The sequence below is a fragment of the Pteropus alecto genome, unplaced genomic scaffold, assembly GCF_000325575.1.
Source record: "Pteropus alecto unplaced genomic scaffold, ASM32557v1 scaffold276, whole genome shotgun sequence".
NCBI classification, from domain to species: domain Eukaryota; kingdom Metazoa; phylum Chordata; class Mammalia; order Chiroptera; family Pteropodidae; genus Pteropus; species Pteropus alecto.
Genome location: NW_006438074.1, coordinates 1944208 through 1969465, shown reverse-complemented (window position 1 = coordinate 1969465; position 25258 = coordinate 1944208). Strand labels below are relative to the sequence as shown.

The 25258-nt window shown below is 35.0% G+C and overlaps 1 protein-coding gene across 2 annotated transcripts in view; it reads left to right on the top strand.

Moving 5' to 3' along the window:
- Window positions 1–25113, top strand: part of KCNH5 (potassium voltage-gated channel subfamily H member 5) — a 346402-nt gene extending 321289 nt beyond the window's left edge. For both annotated transcript variants that reach the window (XM_025049120.1, XM_006915107.3), the window contains one exon: window positions 20152–25113. In XM_025049120.1, the coding sequence (XP_024904888.1) occupies window positions 20152–21099 (948 nt within the window). In that variant the 3' untranslated portion in view covers window positions 21100–25113. The remainder of the gene's footprint in view (window positions 1–20151) is intronic.
- The last annotated feature ends 145 nt before the right edge of the window (window positions 25114–25258 follow it).

Sequence of the window (25258 nt, the reverse complement as noted above, 5' to 3'; positions counted from 1 at the left end):
CAATGCTTGAAATTAAACAACTATACTTTAGCAGCTACTTTATTTTGGTTTTAGTAAAATAAGGATCAGAAGATAATACTTTATTCACAGCCTTCCACTGGGTGACTCAGCAACCTAGGATCTTTCTGTCTTTGACTGCATCATTGCCTAGATGCACTGGTCCTTCACTTTCGGCCAACTACAAAAGAGTGGATACTGCAAGGAAATTATACTAGGGTAGGCCCGAACATGATGCACATCATTTGTGCTCACATTTCTTAGCTGGAACTCAGTCATGTAGCAACTCCTATCTTTAAAGAAGGCAAGGAAATATTATCCAGCCTTATGCAAGAGAAGAAGAAAGAGTTTGGTGATAAATTAGTCTTTGCTGTAGAGATTCACTATATGTCTTACCCTTCTTCCTACACCTAGAACACAGAGTAGACAATAAGAAATCTCATCTAGACACTGTTTCCAGCTCAAAGTTCAGGATCTTCAGACAATGTGCAATCCTCTTTCTCAAGTCTGAAAGTCAAGAGTTTGTTTTGAGGCACATTAAGGTTGAGATGCCTATTGGCTGTCTTAAGTGGAGATGCTGAATAAGTAGCTAGATATATGTGGTGTCCATATCTTCCACTTTGCCCAAGAAAATTGTCTTGGAATAATTATTAATATCACTTCTGTCTCTAATGTGTGTGTCGTTTATGATATATGGATGTTAAGAGTCTGGAGTTGAGGAAACAGACCATGACTGCATAAAAATTTTGTTATTCTTTGGGACATACCTATTACTGAAATGATGGAATCTTAGGTACTCTGACATTTAGAGATTGGGAAGAGAAAGTGGATACAAATGAGATGACTAAGGCTGGTCATTGCCCAGTGGCTAGGAAGTGAACCAGGAGAATGTGGAGTTCACGTGTCTGGAGAAAAAAAGAAATAGTGGCAGTTCTCTTGGAACTCAGTCCTTTGAGAAGGAATGGACATTTTAAAAAGTAAATTAAAAATTACCTTTTTAGATTAACCTTCTATCACCTAGTCCCAAAGACCACTGACTCTAAGAATATAGAACTCACGGTTCTTGAGATGCACCATGTTCTTAGTTTTCTGCACCTTTCTACCAGTGTGTCTCTTCCCACAGTTTCTTCTAGCCTTTATGCCTTCGGTGAATCCCTACCCATGATTCAAGATCCTGCTCAAAGGTTTGTGAAGCTTTCCACAAATCTCCACACCAGGCAGTGCTATTGGTTTCACACAATTGACTATCATTAGTCACTCCTTCCTCCAAGATCCATTCAATTTTTCCTATACCTCTAATACTATAGCCTCTCTTACCTGATGTGACAGGAACCAGAAATATTAATAACTAACACCAATCAAGAGAATGTATATGATGTGCCAGGCATTCTTCAAAGTTCTTAAGATACAGCAATGTATTTATTTTACGACTATATAAGGAAAGTACTATCTCTATTTATAAAAGAAGAAAATGAGGCACAAAAAGATCAAATAACTCACCCAGAATCACATAGCTAATGAATATATGAACCACAATTTGAACCCAGCCAGTATGAGACCAGAGCTTACACTCTTATCAAAGTATTACATGTAGCTTAATAATTAGTAGTTTAATAAAAAATGTTGGTTAGATGTTTTATTTCAACTTAAAACCTTAAAAAGTATAATTGCTAATATTTTGAGACATTAATAATCTTTCCTATGTAAACCATACCATAATATAGCCTCTGAAATTTCTAATTTTGGTTTCTTTGAGTGGAATAAGAGATTCTACTGATAAACATTTATAAAACTATTAATAAGCATACAATTCAACTGATGGAAGTAGAGGTTCACAGCCTAACCAGTCTAAAGTATCTGATATGCTGTGGGCATCAATTAGTGTGTTTTACAAAGAGAATGGCTAGTTATGTTGATTAAGTGAAAGTCAATTAAAGAGGTTCTAGTCTGGTTAGTATCATGGGCATTCCTCTAACTGCATTTGCTTATCATTTTGAAATCATCTGTTTATGTACCTTAGTTCTTTACCAGACTGTAAGCAGTAAGCCTTATTTTATTCATTATTGTATCCTCAGTACCTACAACAAGCCTGTCCTGCATATAATAGGGGTTCCTACAAGTCTTTGATGAATTACAATACACTGAATTACCCCACTGCATTGTAGTAACATGCTAATGAAAGGGTCTACCCCTGCTATGCCCTTGGGAATGGGACAAGGTCTTATTTATTATTTAAGTAAACTCTAATTGAAATATAGCTTATATATAGAAAAGTATATAAACCATAGAGTACTGTTTGATGGATTTTTACAAACTGAACACATCCATGAAACCAGCACCGAGCTTGAGAAACGGTGCAGGAATCATGCCAGAAGCCCATTTCCTGCTCCACTATGCTCACAACACCCTCATTGAAGATTTAACTGCTGTTCTTACTTTAATACTTTGAATTAGTTTTGCCTCTCATTGATTTTTAGAGTCGAATAAGTGGAATTGTGCAATATGTAATCATTTGTATCTGGCTTCTTTCACTCATTATTTTGTAGGAATCACTCACATCGCTATAGTTAAAGTTTATTAATATTCGTTGTAGTGTTTTCTACTGAATGAATATACTTCAACTGATCTATTCTACTCCTGATGGACATTTGGGTTTCCAGTTGAGGCTATTATGAACACTGTTGCTACAACATCCTTGTAAATGCCTTTTTACTTGCATAATGCACAAAATTTTTTGGAGGGGTATATACCTAGGAGTGAAATTCCTGAATCTAGTTTAGCTTTAGTAGGTACTTACCAAAGTTTTCCAAATAGTTGTACAAATATGTGCCCTTGCAGACAGTTTATGAGAATTTAGTTTTTCTACCTTCTCCCCAGCACTTGTTTTCTTTTCTGTTTTGGCTATCCTGGTGAGTGTGTAACAGTAATGCATTATGGTTTTAAATTGTACTCCCTTGATGCCTAATTAAGATGAGCACTGTTCCATATATTATATATTTAATAGCCATTTATATAACTTTTTTTGGGTAAAATACTGATTTTTCTATTGGACTTGCCTGTCTTTGTTCTTAATGATTTGTAATAATTCTTTAAATATTCTAGATATGAATCATCAATCGGGTATTAGCATTGCATCTATCTTTCTTCACTCTGACTCATCTTTTGATTCTCTTCATAGTATCTCTCAAAGAATAAAATGTCTTAATTTTAATATACTCTTTTTTCCCTGTATGGTGACCACTTTTTGTCTGCTGTTTTAAAAAATCCTTTCTTATCCCAAAGTATTGAGGATTTTCTCTTACACTTTCTTTTAATAGCTTTATGGTTTTTATCTTCCACATTTAGATCTACAATCTATTTAGAGTTGATTTTTCTGTATAGTATGAGATAAAGGTCCAAGATATATGAAATAGGAAGTGGTTTCTCACCAGATACCAAATCTACCACTGTCTTGATTTTAGACTTTCCAGCTTCCAGAACTATGAGAAATACATTTCTGTTGTTTATAAGCCACCTAGTCTATGGTATTCTGTTAAAGCAGCCTGAATGGACTAAGGCATGTGCTAATACTACTCTATTTTAATTACTATAATTTTTAATAGTAAAATATGGACAGTAAACATCCTTCAGTCTTTTTCTTCTTAATTAGTATCGCTTTGGCTATTGTGCTCATTTTGCATTTTCATATAAATTGTAGAATTAGTTTGTTAATTTCTTCAAAAGATTCTGCTGTGCTTTTGATTTGGATTATAATAAATTAATCAATTAAGGAAGAGTTTCTTCCATATTAACAATAGTGTCTTCTAAACCATAAACATGGTAATCCCTTTATTTACTAAAGTCGATTATTTTTGTGTTCTCTATGCGTGGTATGTACCTGGAGCTCAGCTGACACTCAGAAATGTGATTTCTCATATTCTCTTTCCTTCTACTCTTATGCCCTCGATCAACTAATATTTTCCCCTTTTGTATCATGAGATCCTCAACTAAAAACATTCAGTTCTCTCAGAGATTATCTTTCCCTCAGAGTCAAAACTCTCTGACGTATCAACTGGGCTAACATAACCTGTGCTCTCTAAGAAAACAGTGGAACAACTCTTCTCAAGTTACCTATATTTTGTTATTTATCTTAATAGGGCATAATGCCTCCAATCACTATAATATATGGAATATGAGGTTCTTCCACCCATGGAAAACAGAGCTAGGTAATGATAAATAGAATATGTTAGCAGGAGATCTATTTTGACTACATAAATATATTTCTAAATAGAATAAATCACAGATACATGTTTTATTAACAAATATTAAATTTGGTACCAATTATATGGATATATTTATACAGAAAACTTCAAGTAAAGTTATCATGTATTCTAATGCTAATATCCGTATATATTTTTTCACAGTGTGTGACCCAGTAATGTTCAGAGCTGAGATCTCTTTAACCAGACTCCAGTGATGACAGCTCAGACTTCTCTTCCAAGGGCTTCTGCTGGCTTTGTTGTGTGTATATGTGCATGCATGTTTGTGGGCAAGTGTACTGGCATATCTCAACCATTTAAACAGCTCTACACTTTTTTTAAAATTTAGGTTCCAACTCCTGGCAATTGCAGCACTAAAGAAACAGCCACATAGCTTCTCATACTCTTCTTTGACTAGAATAACTAATTACAGTTCAGCACTGTAGGTACAGAGTTATTAGCTAATTCTCAACTCTAGACACTGCAATTTAATTACAGGCCAGCAATGTTTAGAAGCAGAAACCTTGGCAATTAGCAGCAAATTTCAATCTTTTTTTTTTTTAGCACAGCATGTGAGCAGTTGCCTCCAGGAGAAGAGGAATCAAACATAAATAAAAGCAGCACATGTATTCTAGATCTATAATTGTTACTGAGAGTCACAGAAGCCTCAGCAGGGTTTGATCAAAGGAATTTTTGCCACCTATAAAATGAAGCAAATGTGTTACTGTCTAGCAAGAAGTTATGTTAGAAATAATTTAAAGAGCATAAAGTAGATTGTCTTATTTCAAAGTGGTGTATATATATATGTATATGTATGTATGTATGTATATATTTTATTTTAGCATTAGGTGTCTATGTTTTATTTCATATATTTGAAGAAAGTTAGTGCTGAAAAGGAGTAAGTCCAGCACCATTGTCACTATTTAAATAAAATAACTGAAGTCCAAAAAGAGTATGGGACTTGCACACAGGGTCATATAGCTGGTTGGAGCCCTGGCTGGGACTGGAATTCCAATCTCTGAATGACCCAAAATTGCTCTTTTTGTTAGACCCGCTGAGCATCAAGTCTCCTGCCAAGGAGGTTTTCAAGTTGGAATTGATAGTAATCACTAATTCTGTTTCTAGTAGCCTTTTACTAAATTAAACATAAAATTGTGTACATGGTACACTACTTTCTAATCTGTGAAAGGGAAGGACAGACTGTTCCCTTTGCATTATCTAAATGTATTGAAGAGATTCTTCAATTTGAATAGTATAAAGATGGTCCAAAGAGGCAGGGCAAGGTCACTTGCATGTCAAATTTTGCTTCTGTGGAAAGTTCAAAAATCCAGGTGCTGAATGAAAGAAGAGAGATTTTTGCATAAGAACTTGATTATTTTGCAGTCAACAAATACTTAGAGATTCTCTTCTCAATTTACCTGATGAACAACATGCTATACATAATGCCACTCATTAGATTCAACATGGCTATTGCTGTCTATTTTTACATAGAATAGCTACATCATCTTGATAAAATAGAGAATCATTTACCTTGAATAGATCCTTAAGTACACCTGAAGTGTAGAAGGGCTATGGTCAAGTTTATATAGGTAGTCAGTGTTAGAGATAGCATTCAAACCCCTGCCTCCTGACTCTCAGAGGAGTCTTAAAAAAATTGCTGCACAATTTTAATCTAGAAATAAGAGATATGCCATGGGAGAAGTGGAGAGTGAACTTAGAAACTAGGTAAAGTAAATTCTAGGTCCAATTATGAATGATTGGCTGTATGTCCAAATGCCTAATTGCTTCAACTCCTCTAAGTTTCAGCTATCAAATTCCACAAAATTAAGAAACACCCAAGAATTATTCCATTTTATGTAAATTTGATTTCAACTATAAAAGATCAAAAAAGTAATATATCATCTAGACTAGATATATATTTCAAAATCTTTCTAGAAGATAATACTGCAATAGAGAGAAACTGTTTACCTACTCAGTATATATTTCGCAGCAGTGAAGAATTTGTATGTGTGCTACTGAGTAAAAGTTTCATTATTTTTTTAGAAATCCAATGCAAAAATTAACACATATTTAAATAAATATGCTGGAATTGGTTTTACAAACAAAAGCTGTAGAAATCGCTTTCATTATGAAAAAAATATCTTTAAAGGTATTGTAACTGCCCTACCTCAGTAATTGTCCTCCCTGAGGCACAGCAATTATCTTACAAGGCAAAAGCTAAAGCCACATATTAGATGTGTTCCTGGGGACAAAGGAATAATATCAAATACAATCTGGAAGGGTAATATAATTGAAAGTGCATTGTAAACTACAAACAAAATTACACATACCATTAGGAATATTGGCATGGCATAGTGAAAGGAACACTGGAATTGTCATTAGAAAATAGATTTCAGTGGCAGTATGACCATTTACTAGCTAACTGAGCTTAGGCAAGTCACATGACTTCTCTGGCCCTCATCTGTCAAATAGGGATTATAATAGTTGCCTGATTTACAGAGTTGCAAAGAGTGAGGTAACATATGCTAAAGTGTGTTGTAAAATGTGTTGTGTTTGCCAAATGTTAAATAATGTTATTTGCTACTTATATACTGAAGCTCCCCGTTACATCTCTTTCTGTGTGTTAAGCTTCCAGCTTAGAATGATGACTTTTGGCATATGACATTATTAAAGTGATTCAACCTCCTTTATCATTTAATGTCCTTCTCCCAGGCCTTTTATCCTTTAGACCTTTGGATCTCTCTTAAGTTTAGATCAGAATTTAATTCTTAAGTCAGAGTAGCCTAGTCTACTCAAGTCCAATAGACTCGGACTGGAAAACTTGCTTTGTTACTCATTGGCAATGTAGATAGACTTGGGGAAGATTTTTAGTATATCTAAACCTCAATTTTTTTCATCTATAAAATTGATTATTGTGAAAATCTAATGAGCAAATCATGGAAAATACTTGGTGCAATTCCTCTAATCCTGGTATTTTTTTCTAATTATTATTATTTTTTAAATTAATTTTTATTATGGTGACATTGGTTAACAAAATCCAATAAGTTTCAAGTGTACAATTCAACAGTAAGTCATATTAATATTGCATTGTATGTTTACCACCCATAGTTAAAGTTCTTTCTGTCACCACATATTTGACCCCTTTTACCCCATCTACCTCCACGACCTGGTATTTTTATTGCAGTGATTCCAAAATGAAAACATGGAGAAACAATTGTTACTGTGACTAGAATAATTATGTTCTCAAAGACTGTGTAGCCTAATCATTCATTTATGGGACTCAGACGATACTGGGTGCTGTATTCTTACATTCCCAGCAAAGTATAATGGTGATGGTTTTCTTTATTTGTTTTGTTCCTTTGAACTTGAGTATGCTAAAAATTCTATGCTAAGAATTTAGAAATAAAACAATTTAATTCTTCTAAATTTTCAAATGCTAACAAATAGATGGCAGTTGCAATGCTACTGGACATTAGCTTACGTACCAATAGTAATGCTCTGCCACCATTTATTCTAAACTCTGTGGCATTGACTTAACAGATGTGGAAATAAGTAAGGAAATTGATATTTGAGACCTGGAAGGATGGAGACAAGTATTTTTCAGTGACAAAATATTTGGTAAAGTTGCTACCTGTGATTGCTTTCTGATGTTGTAGCTCTTTTGGAAGATGTTGGAAAGTAGAATACTAGTAGTGAATGGAGGTTGTGACTGGTTATATCTAGCAAGACATGAAGTGATCTCAGACAAGAGTTGACTGGCTTGAAAGCAAATATGAAAAATATTCGAGAATGGGAAAAAGTAGAAATAAGATTGAAACGTCATTGTACAAAAAAGTCCATTAAGACTCAGTTTTGTGACAAAGATTGTATAATGAATGTGACCTCCCACCCACCAAGCCTGATGGCTTCCATGTAGCTGCCATTATGGAGAGAGACAGGGACATGATGCCAAAGAGAGGAAAGGATTAAAGCAGGCTTGAACATTCTAGCTAGGAAAGAACTTTTTGTGAGGTTGCAAGTACATGGAATTGACTTTAAACAGAATAGAAACTTAACTAAAATTTCTGAGAACATTATATTGCCACAGAAACCATAAGCTTGGTGTTAAAACTGTCTTTCTAGTTTACAGGCCACCATTCCAGGCTTCCCCAACTCAGAAAATGGTACTACAGTTTATCTTTTTGCTTAGACTAAAGAAAGACTTTGTTTTTAAAGCTTTTATTTTATTTTATTTTTTAATTAGTTTATTGAGGTAACATCGGTTAATACAATTATATATAATTTTCAGGTGTACATTACCATTTGACATCTGTATATTCTATTGTGTGTTTACCACCCAAAGTCCAGTTTCCTTCAGCTACCATATATTTGATTCTCTTTACCCCATCTACCTCCGCCCTCCTCCCCCACCCCACTAGTGACTACTACTCTATAGTCCTCTGGTAACCACTAGTCTATAGTACATGTCCATGAGTCTCTATTTGTTTGTCCTGTTCATTTGTTGCTTCTAGGTTTATATCCCACATATAAGTGATATCATGTGATTTTCAACTTTTTCTGTCTGGCTTATTTCACTTAGCATGATTATCTCGAGGTCCATCCATGTCGTCGCAAATGGCAGTATTTCATCTCTTCTTATAGCTGAGTAATATTCCATTGTATATATGTATCACCGCTTCTTTAGCCAGTCGTCTATCATAGGACACTTCAGTTGCTTCCATGTCCTGGCCATTGTGAATAATGCTGCTATGAGCATCGGTGTGCAAATATCTTTTCGGATATATGTTTTCAAGTCTTTGGGGTAAATATCCAGTAGAAGGATTGCTGGATCATATGGTAGATCAATTCTCAGTTTTTTGAATAACCTCCAAACTGTTTTCCATAGTAGCTATACCAATTTGTAAGACTTTTTAAAAATGACTCTTTTTCTCTCCCATTGTTCATCCAGCCCATCTTCAAACCCTGTCAGTTTTATTAGCAAAATAAATACAGAATCTGATCACTTATCTCTTCCTCCATTTCTACCTCCTTGGTCTAAGTCACTGTGACGTCTTACCTGAACTTCTCAAAAAGCCTTTGGTTACTTCTCCTTCCATCCTTTTCACCTTACACTTTATTTTCTCCACAGCAGCCTGAGCGATCCTTTTAGAGGGGAAATGAATAATGCTGCTATGAACATTCATGTACAAGTTTTTGCATGACTATATGTTTTCATTTCTCTTGAATGTATACTTAGAAATGGAATTCCTGGGTCATATGGTTACTCTATGTTTAACTTTTTGAGAAACTGCCAAGCTGTTTTCCACAGAAATTATACCTTTTTATATTCCTTCCAGCAACGTGTGAGGGTTCCAATTTCTCTACATCTTCCCAACATTTGTTATTTTCTGTTATTAATAACACTTGGTATTTTTGATTATAGCCATCGTAGAGGATGTGAAGTTTTGACTTGCATTTTCTGAATGACTAATGACATTGAATGTCTTTTCATGTGCCTATTGGCCATTTGTATACCTTCTTTGGAGACATGTCTATTCAAATCCTTTGACTCTTTTTAAATCATTTCTCTTTTGATTTTTAATTATTGAATTGTAATAGTCCTTTATATATTTTGCATACTAGACCCATATCAGATATATGATTTGCAAATATTTTCTCTCATTTTGTGCATCATCTTTTTACTTTATTGATAGTATCCTTTGAGGCAAAAAACTTTAAAATTTTGATGAAGTTCAATTTATGTATTTAATTTTTTTTGATAGCTTGAGATTTAGATATCTGAGAAACCCTTGTCTAATTCAAGGTCACTAGAATTTGTGCAAATGTATTTCCTCCTAAGAATTTTACAGTTTCACTCTTACATTCAGGTCTTTGGTCCATTTTTGAGTTAAATTCTGTATGTGCTATGAGGCTGGTATTTATCATATTTATTTTTTGTTTTGGAAATTCAGTTGTTCCAGCACCATTTGTTAAAAAAGATTAATCTTTCCTCATTGAATTGCCTTGGCGCCTGTGTAAAAAAGCAATAAACCATAGATGCATGGGTTTATTTTTGGACTCTTAGTTATATTCCATTAATGTATATGTCTGTTTTTATGCCAGTACCACGCTGTCTTAATTACTGTAGCTTTGTAATAAGTTTTAAAACTGGGAAGTATGAGTCCTCCAATTATATTCTTACTTTTTGATATTGTTTTGGCTATTCTAGATTATTTACATTTTTATCTGAATTTTAGGGTCAGCTTGCCAATCTTTGAAGAATGGACAGTTAGAATTTTGATAGGAATTGAATCTACAATCAATTTGAGGATTGTTGTCATGTTGACAATAGTAAATGTTCAAAGCCATAAACATGAGATGTCTTTCTATTTATTTAGGTCTTTACCTAAACAATGTTTTGTAGTTTTTGTGTATAAATCCTGTACTTCTTTTGTTAATTTTTTTCCAAAGTATTTTATTCTCTTTGAAACATTGCCAATATTTTTAGTTTCATTTTCAGATAATTCATTGCTAGTACATAGATATACAACTAAATTTTATATTGATTTTGCATTCTGCATCCTAAGCCTTTATTAGCTCTAATAGTTTTATGTGTATGTGTGTGGATTCCTTAGGATTTTTCTATATACATGATTATGTCATCTCTGAATAGAGATAGTTTTAATTATTTTTCATTCCGGATATCTTTTATTTCATTTTCTTGGCAATTTTCCTTGACTAGAACCTTCAGTACAATGTTAACTAGAAGTGATGATGAGATGGTCCATGCTTATCTTTTCCCTGATATTAGGAGAGAGCCTTCAGTGTTTTACCATTAAGTATGATGTTAAAGGCCCTGACTTTTTCTGTTGTATGGGGCCCTGCAAGTAATATAGCTGGTCTTGCCTCATAAAGAAGAACACAGTTGAGCTGAGTATTAAAGGATAAGTAGGAGTTTCTCAGCAGATGAGGAGAAGAGAGAACAATATGTGCAATATCTCAAGTAGATTCTGGACCTCAAAGTGACTCATTATTGCTGATGTGTGGAGGTCAAGTGAAGAGTGCCAGAAACAGAGGGTGGAGAGGCAGGTTCAACTGGACCACAGTAGGCTTACTGACTTTATTAAAGAGTTTTAATTTTATCCTGTGATTATTTTTTAAGGCTGAGATACTATCATATTTGATATGTAATAACAAAGAATGGAATGAATGGAAATGAGACTAGAAATTGAGACAAGGAGGGCAATTCATGGATTTCTGCAATATTTGAGACAGTGAATCTAAACCTTGCCAGCTTTACCTCGAATGGCTATGTTTTTGGTTTTGAAGACTTTGTCTTCCTTCTTTTATTATTTTTTTAAAAATGAAAATCCTTTAGTAATGGAAAAATATGTATTGAGCAACCTATTTTAGAGTTATGCTAACATCAGTGATGAAGTTTTATTTCTTATGAAAAATATATTTTCATACTTGTGATAGCCTGGAAAATTTAGGTTAATTCTAACATTTTTTTATATGGTAAAGAGAAATGGAACCTAGAACATTTTATCACTAAATTCGGTAATTGTATCAGTAATTTTAGAATGTTCTGCATTTGTATCTTACTAACCATCCTTATCCACATTAGGCATTACCCAACACATTAACAAAATTTAAAAAATATTCCTTTTCTCTCTTCCTTTTTTTCTCCCTTCTGTGGAGGAGGAAAAATAATTTTCCCTCTACCCTTTTTGACTGAGACATCCTCTGTAATAAAAGACATTAACAGGAGAAAAACAAAAGTTTAATAAGGTGTAAGCCGTGTAAACATGTATGCTTTCTGTATACATATATACATCCTTAAATAATATTTCCAGCTAAAGACGAAAGAGGATGTTGGGAGTGGTGGGGAGGCCAGGTATGGGGAGTTACCTGGAAAAGCATAGTAAGCAAGAATAAGGTTGTTATGCAGATTTAAGTCATTGCCTCCTCCATTGTTAAAGAGTTTTTGGAGATTTAGAATCATCCTTCTCTTCCTGATATGAAGATGGAGACAACCTTACTAAAAGAGATTTCCCATATGAATGTAAATGCTCCTTATAAAAAGGTAATTTCTATTTAGTTTTCAGAGCTTCTCCTGTGCCTGCTATTTCTTAAAAATAACCAGCTCAAGATAATTCTTATGCCAAAGTGACATATTTTGGGTTAATACATTCTGCTCCCCTTCTCTTCCTTTCTTCTTGCTTCCTTTTTCCTTCTACTTACCTCCCTTTCTTCCCCCTCTTTTTTTTTTTAACATTAATTAATTCCTCAAAGTTTACTTAGGATGTAAGAGGCTGAACTAGATCATAACACATTCTTTTTGTTACCAGACAGAAAGAGTTCATTCACCTGGTACCAGCAGAGCCAAACACTCAACACCGAGAATTGCAGTAGAGAAATTAGAGTCACTTTATTTGCAGAGCTCTAGGCAAGGAGAAAGAGAAAGCTATGGCTGAAAAAGCCCAAACTCCCTGATTCAGGGTTTGGGTTTTTAAGGGATTAGGGGGAACAGATATGTGGAAGCACTAGCATTGGAGGGGCAAGTTTTAATTGGAGGTTGGCCATTTAAGGTAAGGGGCTTCGGCAGCAGATCTTCCTGGACAATCGACCCTTTGCTTCTGAAAGTTCCATGTTCAAGTTCCGGTTATGTCTGAGTGGATGAGGAGGGGTGGGAGCAAGATGTTGGTTCCAGGTGCAGCTGGAGGTCAAAGTTCTCTTCTCTGAGCATGCTTTGGCTGTGTGACTTGTGGTTTGGGTCTGTTGTTTCTGGAAAGCAACTCTATACCTTGTTAAACAGGATAGGACCATTCTGAGCTGGTTCTGTGGTTACACTTGGCCTTGGAGAACTTACAGATTTATGAGTGGCTGAAGTAAAGCAAGGCCACCATATTTCAAAACAGCGTGTGATGCATCATTCTTATCCTCCTTCATACATCTAAATTTGTTAAATAGCCATCTGTCACATCTTTATCACTGTGGCCTTTGTTAGGAAGAGCTTATACCCTCTGATATGGATATGACAGTGTTTAATAAATACTGCTTTGTCATATTAGTTCAGGTTGGACTGGATTGAAAAGACTAGAGTTAGAATTAGTGACTAAGTTTATAGAAATAGAAAAAAGAGTCAAAGAACCAAACCAGCTACACCCCATAACAGTCAGATGAACTGGAACTGCTGCTTCATATCACATATACCTATAAATTCCTAGTCAATTCCCTGGATTCACAGATCTGGAAAGTGATGAGCCATTTGAGAGAAAACACCGCTATCCTTCTTAAAATTATAAAACACTGAATCTGTGTCATTAAACAAATGATTCTATCCCTCTTTTCCTTGCCTTTATTGGATTTCAAAGTTCAGTACACATTCAAATTATTCAATTTTGATATCACTTTTATGATCAAATGTCCTACTTTTAAAATGGAAAGCTCAGTTGGCCATGTTCCCTGTTAAGTTTAAGAAGCTTTTATCATTTAAATAAATTAAACCTTCCAGCATGGGCTCCGCAAAACATAATGAAGCACAAAGAAGAAAAGCTTAAATGAAATAAACCTCCCTGCTCATAGAAACAGTACAAGCTATTGTGCATTCTACCAATAAATCAGCCTGATTCGTGATTTTTCTTTTTTAATTTTGTCCTCAATTTTTTGTCGTGTTCAGCAGCAATTTGATTTGGCATTTGGGCAAAAAAGTAGAGGCAGAGTACATCGAGTGCTCTAGGTTATTAACACTGAGAAAAAAACCAAAAATTTGATTTTTAAAAGCTTATTTCTTTTAATACTATGTTGATAATCATGTATATACATTTTCCTTTTGCATGGTTTAATTTATATAAGTTAATCTCCTATGAACGTCACTGAAATCTTTTAACATTTTCTAAAATGATTTCTTTGGGGGTAGTTTTCTTATGTTTGTTTTCTAGAGATAAATCATCTTTATTTCCATGTAATAATTTGGTAAAATTTATCTATATAGCTAATGTATTGAATTAGCAGGAAACTTTTCACTTCTGTATGACACATTGCCCATATAAGAATCAATTGGATTATGAAAACTCTTATTAAATTTGCAGATTCTTTTAACTGCCAAATAGTAGCAGGCAGATTTCTTGTTATCTGAATAAAAACATGCTATTTTACAGGGTTTAACTAAATATAATTTGTCAAGTTTTCTGTTCTTTTATTAAGTTAAACTATTTCATTATATGCATGATTAAAAAGTTAAAGGTAAAAAGCACTTCTTAAGAGGAAAGATTCTGCAGAATATATTTCAGAATGCTCATGCTTGTAATAGTAATGTAGAATAATTACCATGCTATTTTTATGATGAAATAGCTCCTTAGTAATAAAAATACATTGTTATTCAGATTTAGCTTTAAGGGTCATAAAGTTATCTTCAAAAATATGAGGACTCACAGAGAGGACCTATTACTTTTAATGTTTTTGAAATATAGTAGGTGGCATCCTGCTCTTTTATTTTCTTATTTGTGATACAATGCATTTCTTATAATTTAAGACAGAACAAAAAGCTATCATACTTTACATATAACATATATAAATTGGTGGTGGCACCTCCGTAGTAGACTATTAGTCTTTAAACCTTGTAAGCATGATAAAATCATCTCTTCATATTTTTTTTCTTTATTTTTAATTTTAGTGCCTATAGTCTCTTACCTTGCATTGAGATAGTTTTGCATTGTCATTAACTGGAAAATAAGTTCTTAATGGATGTTATTGCATCCTTACAATGGTATTGTTCCGATTCAACTTCATTAAAAACTGATCGTGGGTCAAAGACTTGAACCTGATTCTTACTCAGCAAGCGTCTGTTAACTCTTGGGCCCAGCAGTGGCCTAGGTGCTGGGGATGCCAGGAGGTAAATGATTTTGTGTTTGCTTCCCAATGAGGAAATAGGAGCAGATATTAATGATCAATTGTAATAATATAGATAACATTGATTCATTATTTAGAGAGTGAAAATAATGAATAGAAAACAATCTTCCCATTTGTAATATTTTTGATTCATAGACCTATCACAAACATCCATTTGGTGAATGTGTGAAGACTTTATTGAATTAATGAATAACATTTTTTATTGAGCTCTTTAATGTAACAGACACTGTGGTAGAGACTGAAGAACAGCAGTTAACAAAATCCATGTCCCCATAAGCAAACGAATCTAGGTGCTAGTCGTATCAAAGATGGCATCAGAGTACAGGGAAAATCCCATTCTTTGACCCTTCCCACTCCCCGCCTTTCATAAAAGTAATACATTTATTATATGTATAAGTGAGTTAAAGGAAAATACAAGGGCCCCTGGAAGGGAACAAGAAGCTACAAAAGGGTGGCATGTACTTTTTATTAAGTTCTTTCAATGTAACAGACACCATTGTAGAGACTGGAGATAAAACAGATTCAACTGACTTTGCCTTTGAGAATGAGGAGGGTTGAGAGTGCCTCCTTTAACTCTGTCCTCAGCTTTTTCTTTTTGAGGCTATCAATTAACAAGCACAGAGCTTCATCTTTTGTTCAGTGTGCTGCTTTCAGGGATGGTTCTTTGTGAAGTGTTACCTGTTGGGTGTGAAACTGCTATATCACTCCCTACTTCACCCACTCAATGAGTTTTGGGTTGTCACAAAGTTCAGGAAGAAGTGTTAGTTAACCTGAGAAGCTGCAGTAGAGTGTAATGGTTAAGACAGTTTGGAAGCTGACTCTTTGGATTTGTATCTTGAACACTTACTAGTTGTGTGACCTAAGGGAAACTACAAAAACTCTCTGTGCCTTAGTTTGCTCTTCTGTAACATGAAAAAAATAAGACCAATCTCATAGAGTAGTTATGATAGGTAAAGTAGTAAAATATGTCCAACCCTTTGCTGTATGCAAACTTTTATAACTATTTTAATAAGTCGCAATTTCTGTTCTGTAGTCAAAATCAAATAAATTCAGTCCTATTCAGTAAATGCAACCCAATCCAGTAATTTTTTTTTTTTAAGTTACCTCTGGCTTAAAAGCCTGGTTATGATAAGTAGTTTATCAACTCCAAGTGTTATTGTTTTCAGTTAGGCTCCAGTTTGAATGCCATAGCTTGGGTAGGAAATTGCCTCATGGCCCTCTCTCCCTAGCCCTCCCTCTGCACCTGCTTATACTTTCACTGGGCTCAAGATTGCCTGTGAGCCTGTTGCTGAGAGAGGTGTGTGGGTAAAGGGAGTTCACTTCAGTACCTAGGGCTTGTCTGTGAGATCTGGAGGGTTTCTGGTTACTCCATAATGTTGGTCTTTTCAACTGGTTTCACCAGTGTTTGGGTTCTGTATATATTGTGTGGCATATTTAATGGGGACTGTCCAAGGACAGTTGGGCACCTAGTATGGCTCTCCAGTTCACACCATGGTGCAGAACATCATCTATGAGAAGCTGCTGGACTCCTTGGTGCCAAGACCATCATGTGTGCCTGCCAAATGTAGCCCTTTGAGTGTACTGACCATTGAGCCCAATGGCTCAATCACTTATAAAGAATATGAAGATATGATAGCCACTAAGTGCAGCCATCATTAACATATGGCCGTCTAAACTAAAACTTTGAGCCTCTCTGGCAAAGTAAATGCCCTGTACCTATCTGTGCCTCAGGAGAAAGCTTCATGTGTCAAGTCTCTAAATGTAATGCAGTGTGTCTTATATAAGGAGGAACCTGTGTAGATTAGCACATTCTGTGGCATCTATCAGTATAAAGAGATAACATCTGCCTTTTTTATTTCAATGTAAATGAATATAATTATTTCGGAGAGCTCGAAGTCCCTGGCAGCAGGTATCCTACAGGGTGCAATAACTTCGCCCACCTTATGTGGAGAACTTTTGCCTCATCCAGCTTCTATGGGGCTGAAATCACAAATTGCTACCTTCTGTGACCTGCTGGGCCCATGGAGGTCCTAGTCATGCCCATCCAGGCTACACAGGAGTAAATGGTAGGAACAAAGAGGGAAACCTTTGCCGTCTGAAGAAAGTATCTGCTTTTTTCACCAGGCTCTGCTGGCTCCAGAGAGTAGATGTATGGGCCCTGTTGCTCTGTAAACTCGAAATGAGAAGTCGGGGCCCGCCTCTGTGTTCCTAAGTACCACCAAACCTCGAGGGAATGGTGTCTAATATCATCTCATCTCCTATCCTCTGGAGTGGGGGCAGGGAAAGGACCAATGTGCAGCACTCCTAGGATTCTGTCTTCTAATATCCCAAACCTCTATTCTTTATCTTTCTTGGTTCCTTTTATGTCTTTTTGATGGCAAAATATGCCAACTCAGTTCTATTGCATTTGTCCCCTGAGGCAGACTTAATTTGCAGGATTCCCTTTGTACCAGGTAGTTTGGCATTTGGCGTCTTTGTTCTTAGCTTGATAGTAGTAGTCCAAACACCTTCATTTGTTTTTGGTTGATGGGGAGGGGCCAGTTGGTGGTCAGGGAAGCTGGAAAAGGCTTTTTTAAGTTGATATTTTACATGGTCATATTACACTCTTAAATCACGGTGCATCCCAAACTTGGTAAACACACTATAATTGCAAGCAACTATTAGCAATTATATTGAAAATTTAGAACATAAAGTTTCTGGCCTAAGATGCCAACAGATTCAAAGTCTTCAGGGACTCCAAATCTTTCATGAACTGTGAGCTTCACATGGTAGTATATATTACAGAGACAGTAATATCCTTGTCTATTACATACCAATAGGGTTGCCACATTTAGAAAACAAAAATATGGAACATCCAGTTAAATTTAAATTTCAGTCACTTATAAAGAATATGAAGATATGATAGCCACTACAACAAATATTTTTTAAAGTATAGATATATCCCATTTAGATAAATAATATACTATTTTTTTTAGTATAAGTATGTCCTAATTGTTATAAGGATGTCTTGCATTTTTAACTGATATCCCTATGTGTCAGGCATTTGCCCTTCTCCATGGATAGTTTGAAATAGATCCTTTTTTTTCCAAATATGAAGGCTGCTTTCAGTTACCACATTGTACCAATGCTATGTCTATTCAAGGGTAAGTAACTACCTAAAAAAAAAAAAAAGGTAAGAGTTGAGTATGAAGGAGGATGTGGCCATTTATTTACATTAGTCCTCTTATACCAGTTCATAAAAACAAAGTGATTGCTTTTCAATAAAAGTGGGATGAAATAGGAATAAAGTATCTGTGTTTTCATGTTTAGATCTCTCTGGTCCCAGAGAGTGTTAATGTCTTGAAGGCTTACAACAAGCTCTGCTTACTTAGGAAATATACGAAATATGTAACCCTTTGGAAGACTTCTAATTAAACCGTTGGAGCTTTGATGCCAGACTTTGAGATTAGTATTACATCTTTTAAGAAGATTCAATTTCATGTGGCACTAGCATGGGAAAACTGTGCTGGTCTTTACAGACAGTTATTGAATTTAGAAAATATTTATTTAAAATTTCAAATTATTACCACATAAAAAGCTGAATTTAGTGCATCATTCTCAACGTTAAAAATGTGCTGTTAAGAGGATTGCTATCTCCTAAACTTTTCTGTTAACAGTGACCATCATTAATATCTGTTTCTGGTAAGAGATTAGTAATTATATGTTACTTGTGGAAGCTGCTGAATCTTTAAAAGATGTCGAAAATGGTTTCAAATAAAAAATATTTGATGAAAGTTTGAGGGACAGAACCAACGTATTTTGAGTGTCTATTATATGCCAGGGACTCTGTACTTCACATATATTTCTAATCTAAGCAACAACTTAATGGGAGGGTGAATGGAGGTAAGTAATTTTGCTATCATCATAAAATTGTCTGATTCTGAAAGCACTTTATCTAACTTTCTTTTGAATTTTCCTTACAGCCCTTACCTGCAGTTATTTTGTTCTTCAGAAGGACTCTCAGCAAAAATCTCACACTATTAAACTTACTTCTAACGAATAATATAAGTGGTAATTTCATACATATTTAACATTTTTTATTTCTCATCTTGGAATTATAAGTTCCCAATATTATTTCCAAAGTACATTTTTTAATAAAATTATGCAGATTTATTTGTGGAAATCCATCTAACATCATATACACTGCATATTTAATTTTATGCTTAAAATTTAAAGAATATTGGAATTTGAAGAGTCCAACCTCTCCCACTCAGTGAAAGTATTACATGGACAACATCCTTACTCCTGTTTGAATATTTTAGTGGTATGAGGTTCATGAGTTTTCAAGGCAGTTTATTCCATTAATATTGAATAGCAGGTAGCAGTTTGAAATGAAATCTGTCTATTGTGGTGGTATTTGCATTCCAGAAACATTTACTTATAGGTCTCGGTTCTGCTCTCTGGAGCCACATGAATAAATTTAATCCCTCCTCATACCCAATCAAGGTGCTATATTGGTAAACTGTCTAACTTTTCAGTACTTTTATAGCCTGGAAATCTTACAATTTGACCTTTAAACAGCAGTTGGTATTAGAAATGGTTTTGAATCATATACACACACATACTAAAGAAAACCATACAAAAATAGGGATGTATTACAAGGACATTTAAGATATAAATATATATTTCTTTACCCATCCACATATACACATGTAGATATTCTAACATATTATTTATGTTTACGTATTTTCTATTAAATAGGAACATAAACTAGAAAGCAAGTACTTCTATTCAGTTATCTCTTTACTGCATTCCCCTCTGATGCAGGGAGTAAGGCTAAGCAATCTTAGTCATGGTCCTGTGCTGAGTTTTAAGTACATTGCATCTGTTAAATGGCATTGGACTATTTTTTCCCTTCAGAATTAATCTGACCCTATGTTCCAGGGTTTCCTCTGTAAAACAAAGTACATCTGGTATGGTATCACACAATTATAAATTTGTCTGTTTTTATAATCATGTTTTTGATCTCTCTCCCCGACCTCAGATCATTTTCCGTAAGATTAGTGATGTGAAGAAAGAGGAGGAGGAGCGCCTCAGGCAGAAGAACGAGGTCACCCTCAGCATCCCCGTGGACCACCCAGTCAGAAAGCTCTTCCAGAAGTTCAAGCAGCAGAAGGAGCTGCGGAATCAGGGGTCCACACAGAGCGACCCCGAGCGGAACCAGCTTCAGGTGGAGAGCCGCTCCTTACAGAACGGAGCTTCCATTACCGGTACCAGTGTGGTCACCGTGTCACAGATCACACCCATTCAGACATCTCTGGCTTACGTGAAAACCAGTGAGTCTCTCAAGCAAAACAACCGCGATGCCATGGAACTCAAGCCCAATGGCAGTGCTGACCCCAAATGTCTCAAAGTCAACAGCCCGATAAGAATGAAGAACGGAAATGGGAAAGGGTGGCTGCGACTCAAGAATAACATGGGAGCCCATGAGGAGAAAAAAGAAGACTGGAATAATGTCACTAAAGCTGAGTCCATGGGGCTATTGTCAGAGGACACCAAGGGCAGCGACTCAGAGAACAGTGTGACCAAAAACCCATTAAGGAAGACTGATTCTTGCGACAGTGGAATTACAAAAAGTGACCTTCGTTTGGATAAGGCTGGTGAGGCACGAAGCCCTCTAGAGCACAGCCCCATTCAGGCTGATGCCAAGCATCCCTTTTATCCCATCCCGGAGCAGGCCTTACAGACCACACTGCAGGAAGTAAAGCACGAACTCAAAGAAGACATTCAGCTGCTAAGCTGCAGAATGACTGCCCTGGAGAAGCAGGTGGCAGAAATTTTAAAAATACTCTCAGAGAAAAGTGTGCCCCAGACCTCTTCTCCCAAACCCCAGATGCCTCTCCAAGTACCTCCCCAAATACCATGTCAGGATATTTTTAGTGTTTCAAGGCCTGAATCACCTGAATCTGACAAAGATGAAATCCACTTTTAATATATATATACACATATATATTTGTTAATATATTAAAAACAGTATATACATCTATATACATAAGTGTGTATATACAGTATATACATATATATATTTTCACTTTCAATATGATGAACACAATATGGATTTTGATATGTAAATATTGCATGTCCAGCTGGATTCTGGCCTGCCAAAGATGATTATTAAGCATAGATATTGCTTGTATATTATGCAGTTGACTGCATGCACACTTTACTTTTATTTATTATCTCTATTCTGTAATTTTTTTAAAAAGTATGATTTTTGTTAATCAAGGCAATGTAATATTTGAAGAATCAGGGTCCAACCTGCCAATGTTGCCATGACAAATTTGATCTCAGGCTGAGTAGATCGAGCTGTCATTTCCTCACTGTTCTATTAAGTTAAAATTATAGATTAATGCCAAGGAAGAGTTCAACCTTGTAAACTGTTCATACCATTTTATGATCTCTTTCCATAGGATATTTTTCCATAGCATTAGGTTAATTTTCCCCAGCAGGCAGTGTTTTCTCCATTTAAATGTTTGGTTGCCTAAGTCAGATAGCAGTGTGGGAAATTGAAAACTTACTGCTATGAGTTTTGTGCATGAATTGCATTTTTGCTCAACTATACCTCTTCTTTTTCAACATTATACTTAGATAATGATCATTAACTCCTATGTAAGGAAATTCCTATGCCCTCCATCTTGGAGAACAGCTGCCATCTTATAAGCTGATTTTATCAACTCTATAAGTACTGAACCATTAATATAGTGTATATTATTATAGAAATACTACACCACAGGGTAAAAGGGCCTTTTAACAGTTCATGTTAGACGTGCTGATTTTCCAAAGGTGATGAATGTTCTAAATTCGTGTTTCTAAAACTTGTTCAGGGGTGAAGTTAAAAGGCTCTTAGCAAAGAAACAAACAAAAAATATTTAATCATATCAAAAATTTAACTATAATGATATAAAACAAACAAAGAATGTAAACAGACAAGTTTTTGTAGCATATCTGTAATGTAGAAAGAATGAAACATAGGTATGGAATTGTTCACACATGATTCTTACTGTGTACTGATAACACATGAAATATGGTTAAAAACAACTAAGAAGTAGATGTTAAGTTGCTCAACTCAGATAACTGCTTTTCTATAATTTTATTCTGGTTACAATTTTCTAAAGCTTTTTTGCACATAGTTCTACTGCTGGACTTCTGCTGAGTTAGTACAATTGACTACTGTGGCTCAGGCAGATCCACTTACGAAAGGGGGGGTACTAGAGACTGAACTTCAGAGTCTTTGGGTCATAAATCCTCTTAGAAAGTGCCTATTATCAACTTAAAAAAAGTCACAAAGAGTTGTGTATAGCTAGTCCCTTAAATGATATATATTGAGAATAAAATACATGTTCATTTGTGAGAACCCAGAATAATTTATTTCTTTTGACTAAAGTATATTTTTAAAAATCGATTCAAGAGACATACTTTTAAACTGGTGCACACATGACATTTAACAGTGGGAGCAGGGCAGTTAATGTTTGCATCAAGTTGAAAATACATACTAGTAATTTGTACTTTATCAGACCATCCGTACACATAGGTTAACAGCATATACCAAGGTGACAACAAAATCAAAGGAGATATTTTGATCTATTGTACCCATTTTTATGAACTTTTCTGTCTCCCGGCATCCCCAAACAAAACCACCAGAACCGAAAGATAAGTTATCACAATAAGATGAGAATTGCAAAACAAAGTAATTTATAAAAACAGTTAATATTTTAGAATTTCTATTAGAACATCTTCACATGCCCACAAGATGTGCCTCTTTAATCCAGGAGTCTCAGAACAGAAGTTACGTGCCATGGGTTCCATTTTCCTTCCTTTGTGCCCATAACTTCCATTACCCATAATGGAAGTTTTCAGGGGAGCATGTCTCCATGCTATGCTACAATACCTACCTACCATAGACAGCCCCCCCGCTCCCGCCCGCCAAAAAAAAAAAAGATGAGGTGATCATGTGGAAGGTAACAGCTTTGAAATTGAGACTGTTGCTTTCATGGTGAGGATGGTACCTTTCTCTTGACCTCTGACATTTATTGAATTTCAGGGTATTTTTCTATTTAACCATGTGTGAGACAAGCTTGGCTAAGCTTTTTAAAAAAGTGAATGAGTGGTAAAAATAATCTGAGTACAGAAATGGTCAATTTAATTTTAGCCACGTGCTTCAAAAATAACAGTTGATGTAAAGCTATAAGAGAATAACTGTGAAACAGCCAGACAGTTTGAAGCTGCAATCCACACCTTTGCATATAAGTAGTGCATATATATATATATGTACTGTGTTCTGACTCAGAATTTCACCAAATTGACCTATAATATTATTATTTATATGTATAGGAAAGAAACATGGTTTTGAGTTACCCCAAGTTGTCATGAAGGAGGGAAAAGTAGCAATCACTTATTTATGGTATAGTTATCACAGTATTCTTTTCCTGCCACCTCTGTTTCTGTGTGCATGACATGATGAGAAGCTGAATGCACTCTGCTTTTCAGTAATGCATGTATTCAGCAAATACTGTATATAGAATAGTCTTTTAGGTTCCCAGATTCCACAGTTTTTACCAGTGGAACTTACTCAGATTTAAATGAAGGGTGAGCACTTGCTTTAATATGTGCAGTAATGATACAATCATGCTCTGTGTTGGCTCAGCCAGCATAAACAGTAGATTCTCTTTGGGGGGGACCAGATGACTGCATGTTTTATTCTTACACTGTATAGATGCTCTTGGTGCATCCAAAATAAAAATTTTACTATTATATTTCTGAACAATGTACTAATAGGAGCAAATAGATATGTATTTAAAATCCAAAAATTTTCCAAAGCAACTTACATACCTTCAGTATTTTTCTATGATAATATCAGATGCTGTGCCCTGGACAGGTGGTTGTAACATAATAGCAAAAGTCAAACAAAAGTGGAAATGTGAGCTGTGCATCATAATGGCAAGTTTTATCAGTCTGCTTTAGGATATTATAGCACTAAAGGTAATCTAGTAGATAGAGGAACTAATGATGAGAGGCAAATAGGTACACAAAAGGCACATGAAAATACCAAAGTCACTAGTGTCCCACATTGATATAAATAGTATGTAGAATAGTTCAGACACAGACATTGAATAGAGATACAGACTTTATTGTTAAAATGGTAAGATTTTATTATTGATCCTGGTTTCATCACACCATTAAATATAGAAATACAAATGTCCAAAATATTCAGTTAAAAAATCTGTATAGACCAGAGCAAGAGAATTAGAAAATTTAGAGTTTTAAATTGCTCCTAAGAACACGTATGTGCTCCTGGAGTACCCAGCTCTTTAACGGGAATATTAATGGTGACCACTAACGAACGTGCCGTATTGAAAAGTAATCTTATTGGAGCCCAAATGAAATCACAGCTTCCCTTAAATTTAAAGAGATTTTGTTTACTTCTGAGATCTGGCCCATTTGTTGTTCTATTTTAAATAATTAAATTCTTTCTTTTAGAAACATTTTTTTTTAAATTAGTCCTCAGAGCAATGACTGTTTTTGAAGTGTGCACTGGCTGGTACTGGTGAAATTATTTGTCATATTCCTAATGAATTCTACTATCTTGTATAATTTTTATCTTTTAAACTATTTTATCTGTCTCTTTTCCAAAATTTTATGTAGGTAATGAGAAAATTTGTCTAGAATGTACATACATACATGGATAACTTTAATTATGAATATTTTGTAATTATGTGAATGTTGTGTTTTAATACTTTGTTACGAATAAGAATATTTCTCTTGTGGTCTTAAAGGAAAGGGGCAGAAGGAAAAACAGTCTTTTGGAAAACACCCTCACATGAATATCTGAGCTCCACCTCAGATTCTAAATCTTTGTCACAATCGCAGTGTAACTTTGGGCAGGTTAACTGCTTTTTTGTGTGTTTGGAGCTTTAATTTCCTCACTAATAAATGATAAAATAAAGAATGGCTCCCTTCTTATATCAAGATGATGTTAGGTCAGTGGAAAATTGTCATCAGATGAAAATTACATTAAGACAAATTATCATTTTTTCCTTCCTTCCTTCCTTCCTTCCTTCCTTCCTTCCTTCCTTCCTTCCTTCCTTCCTTCC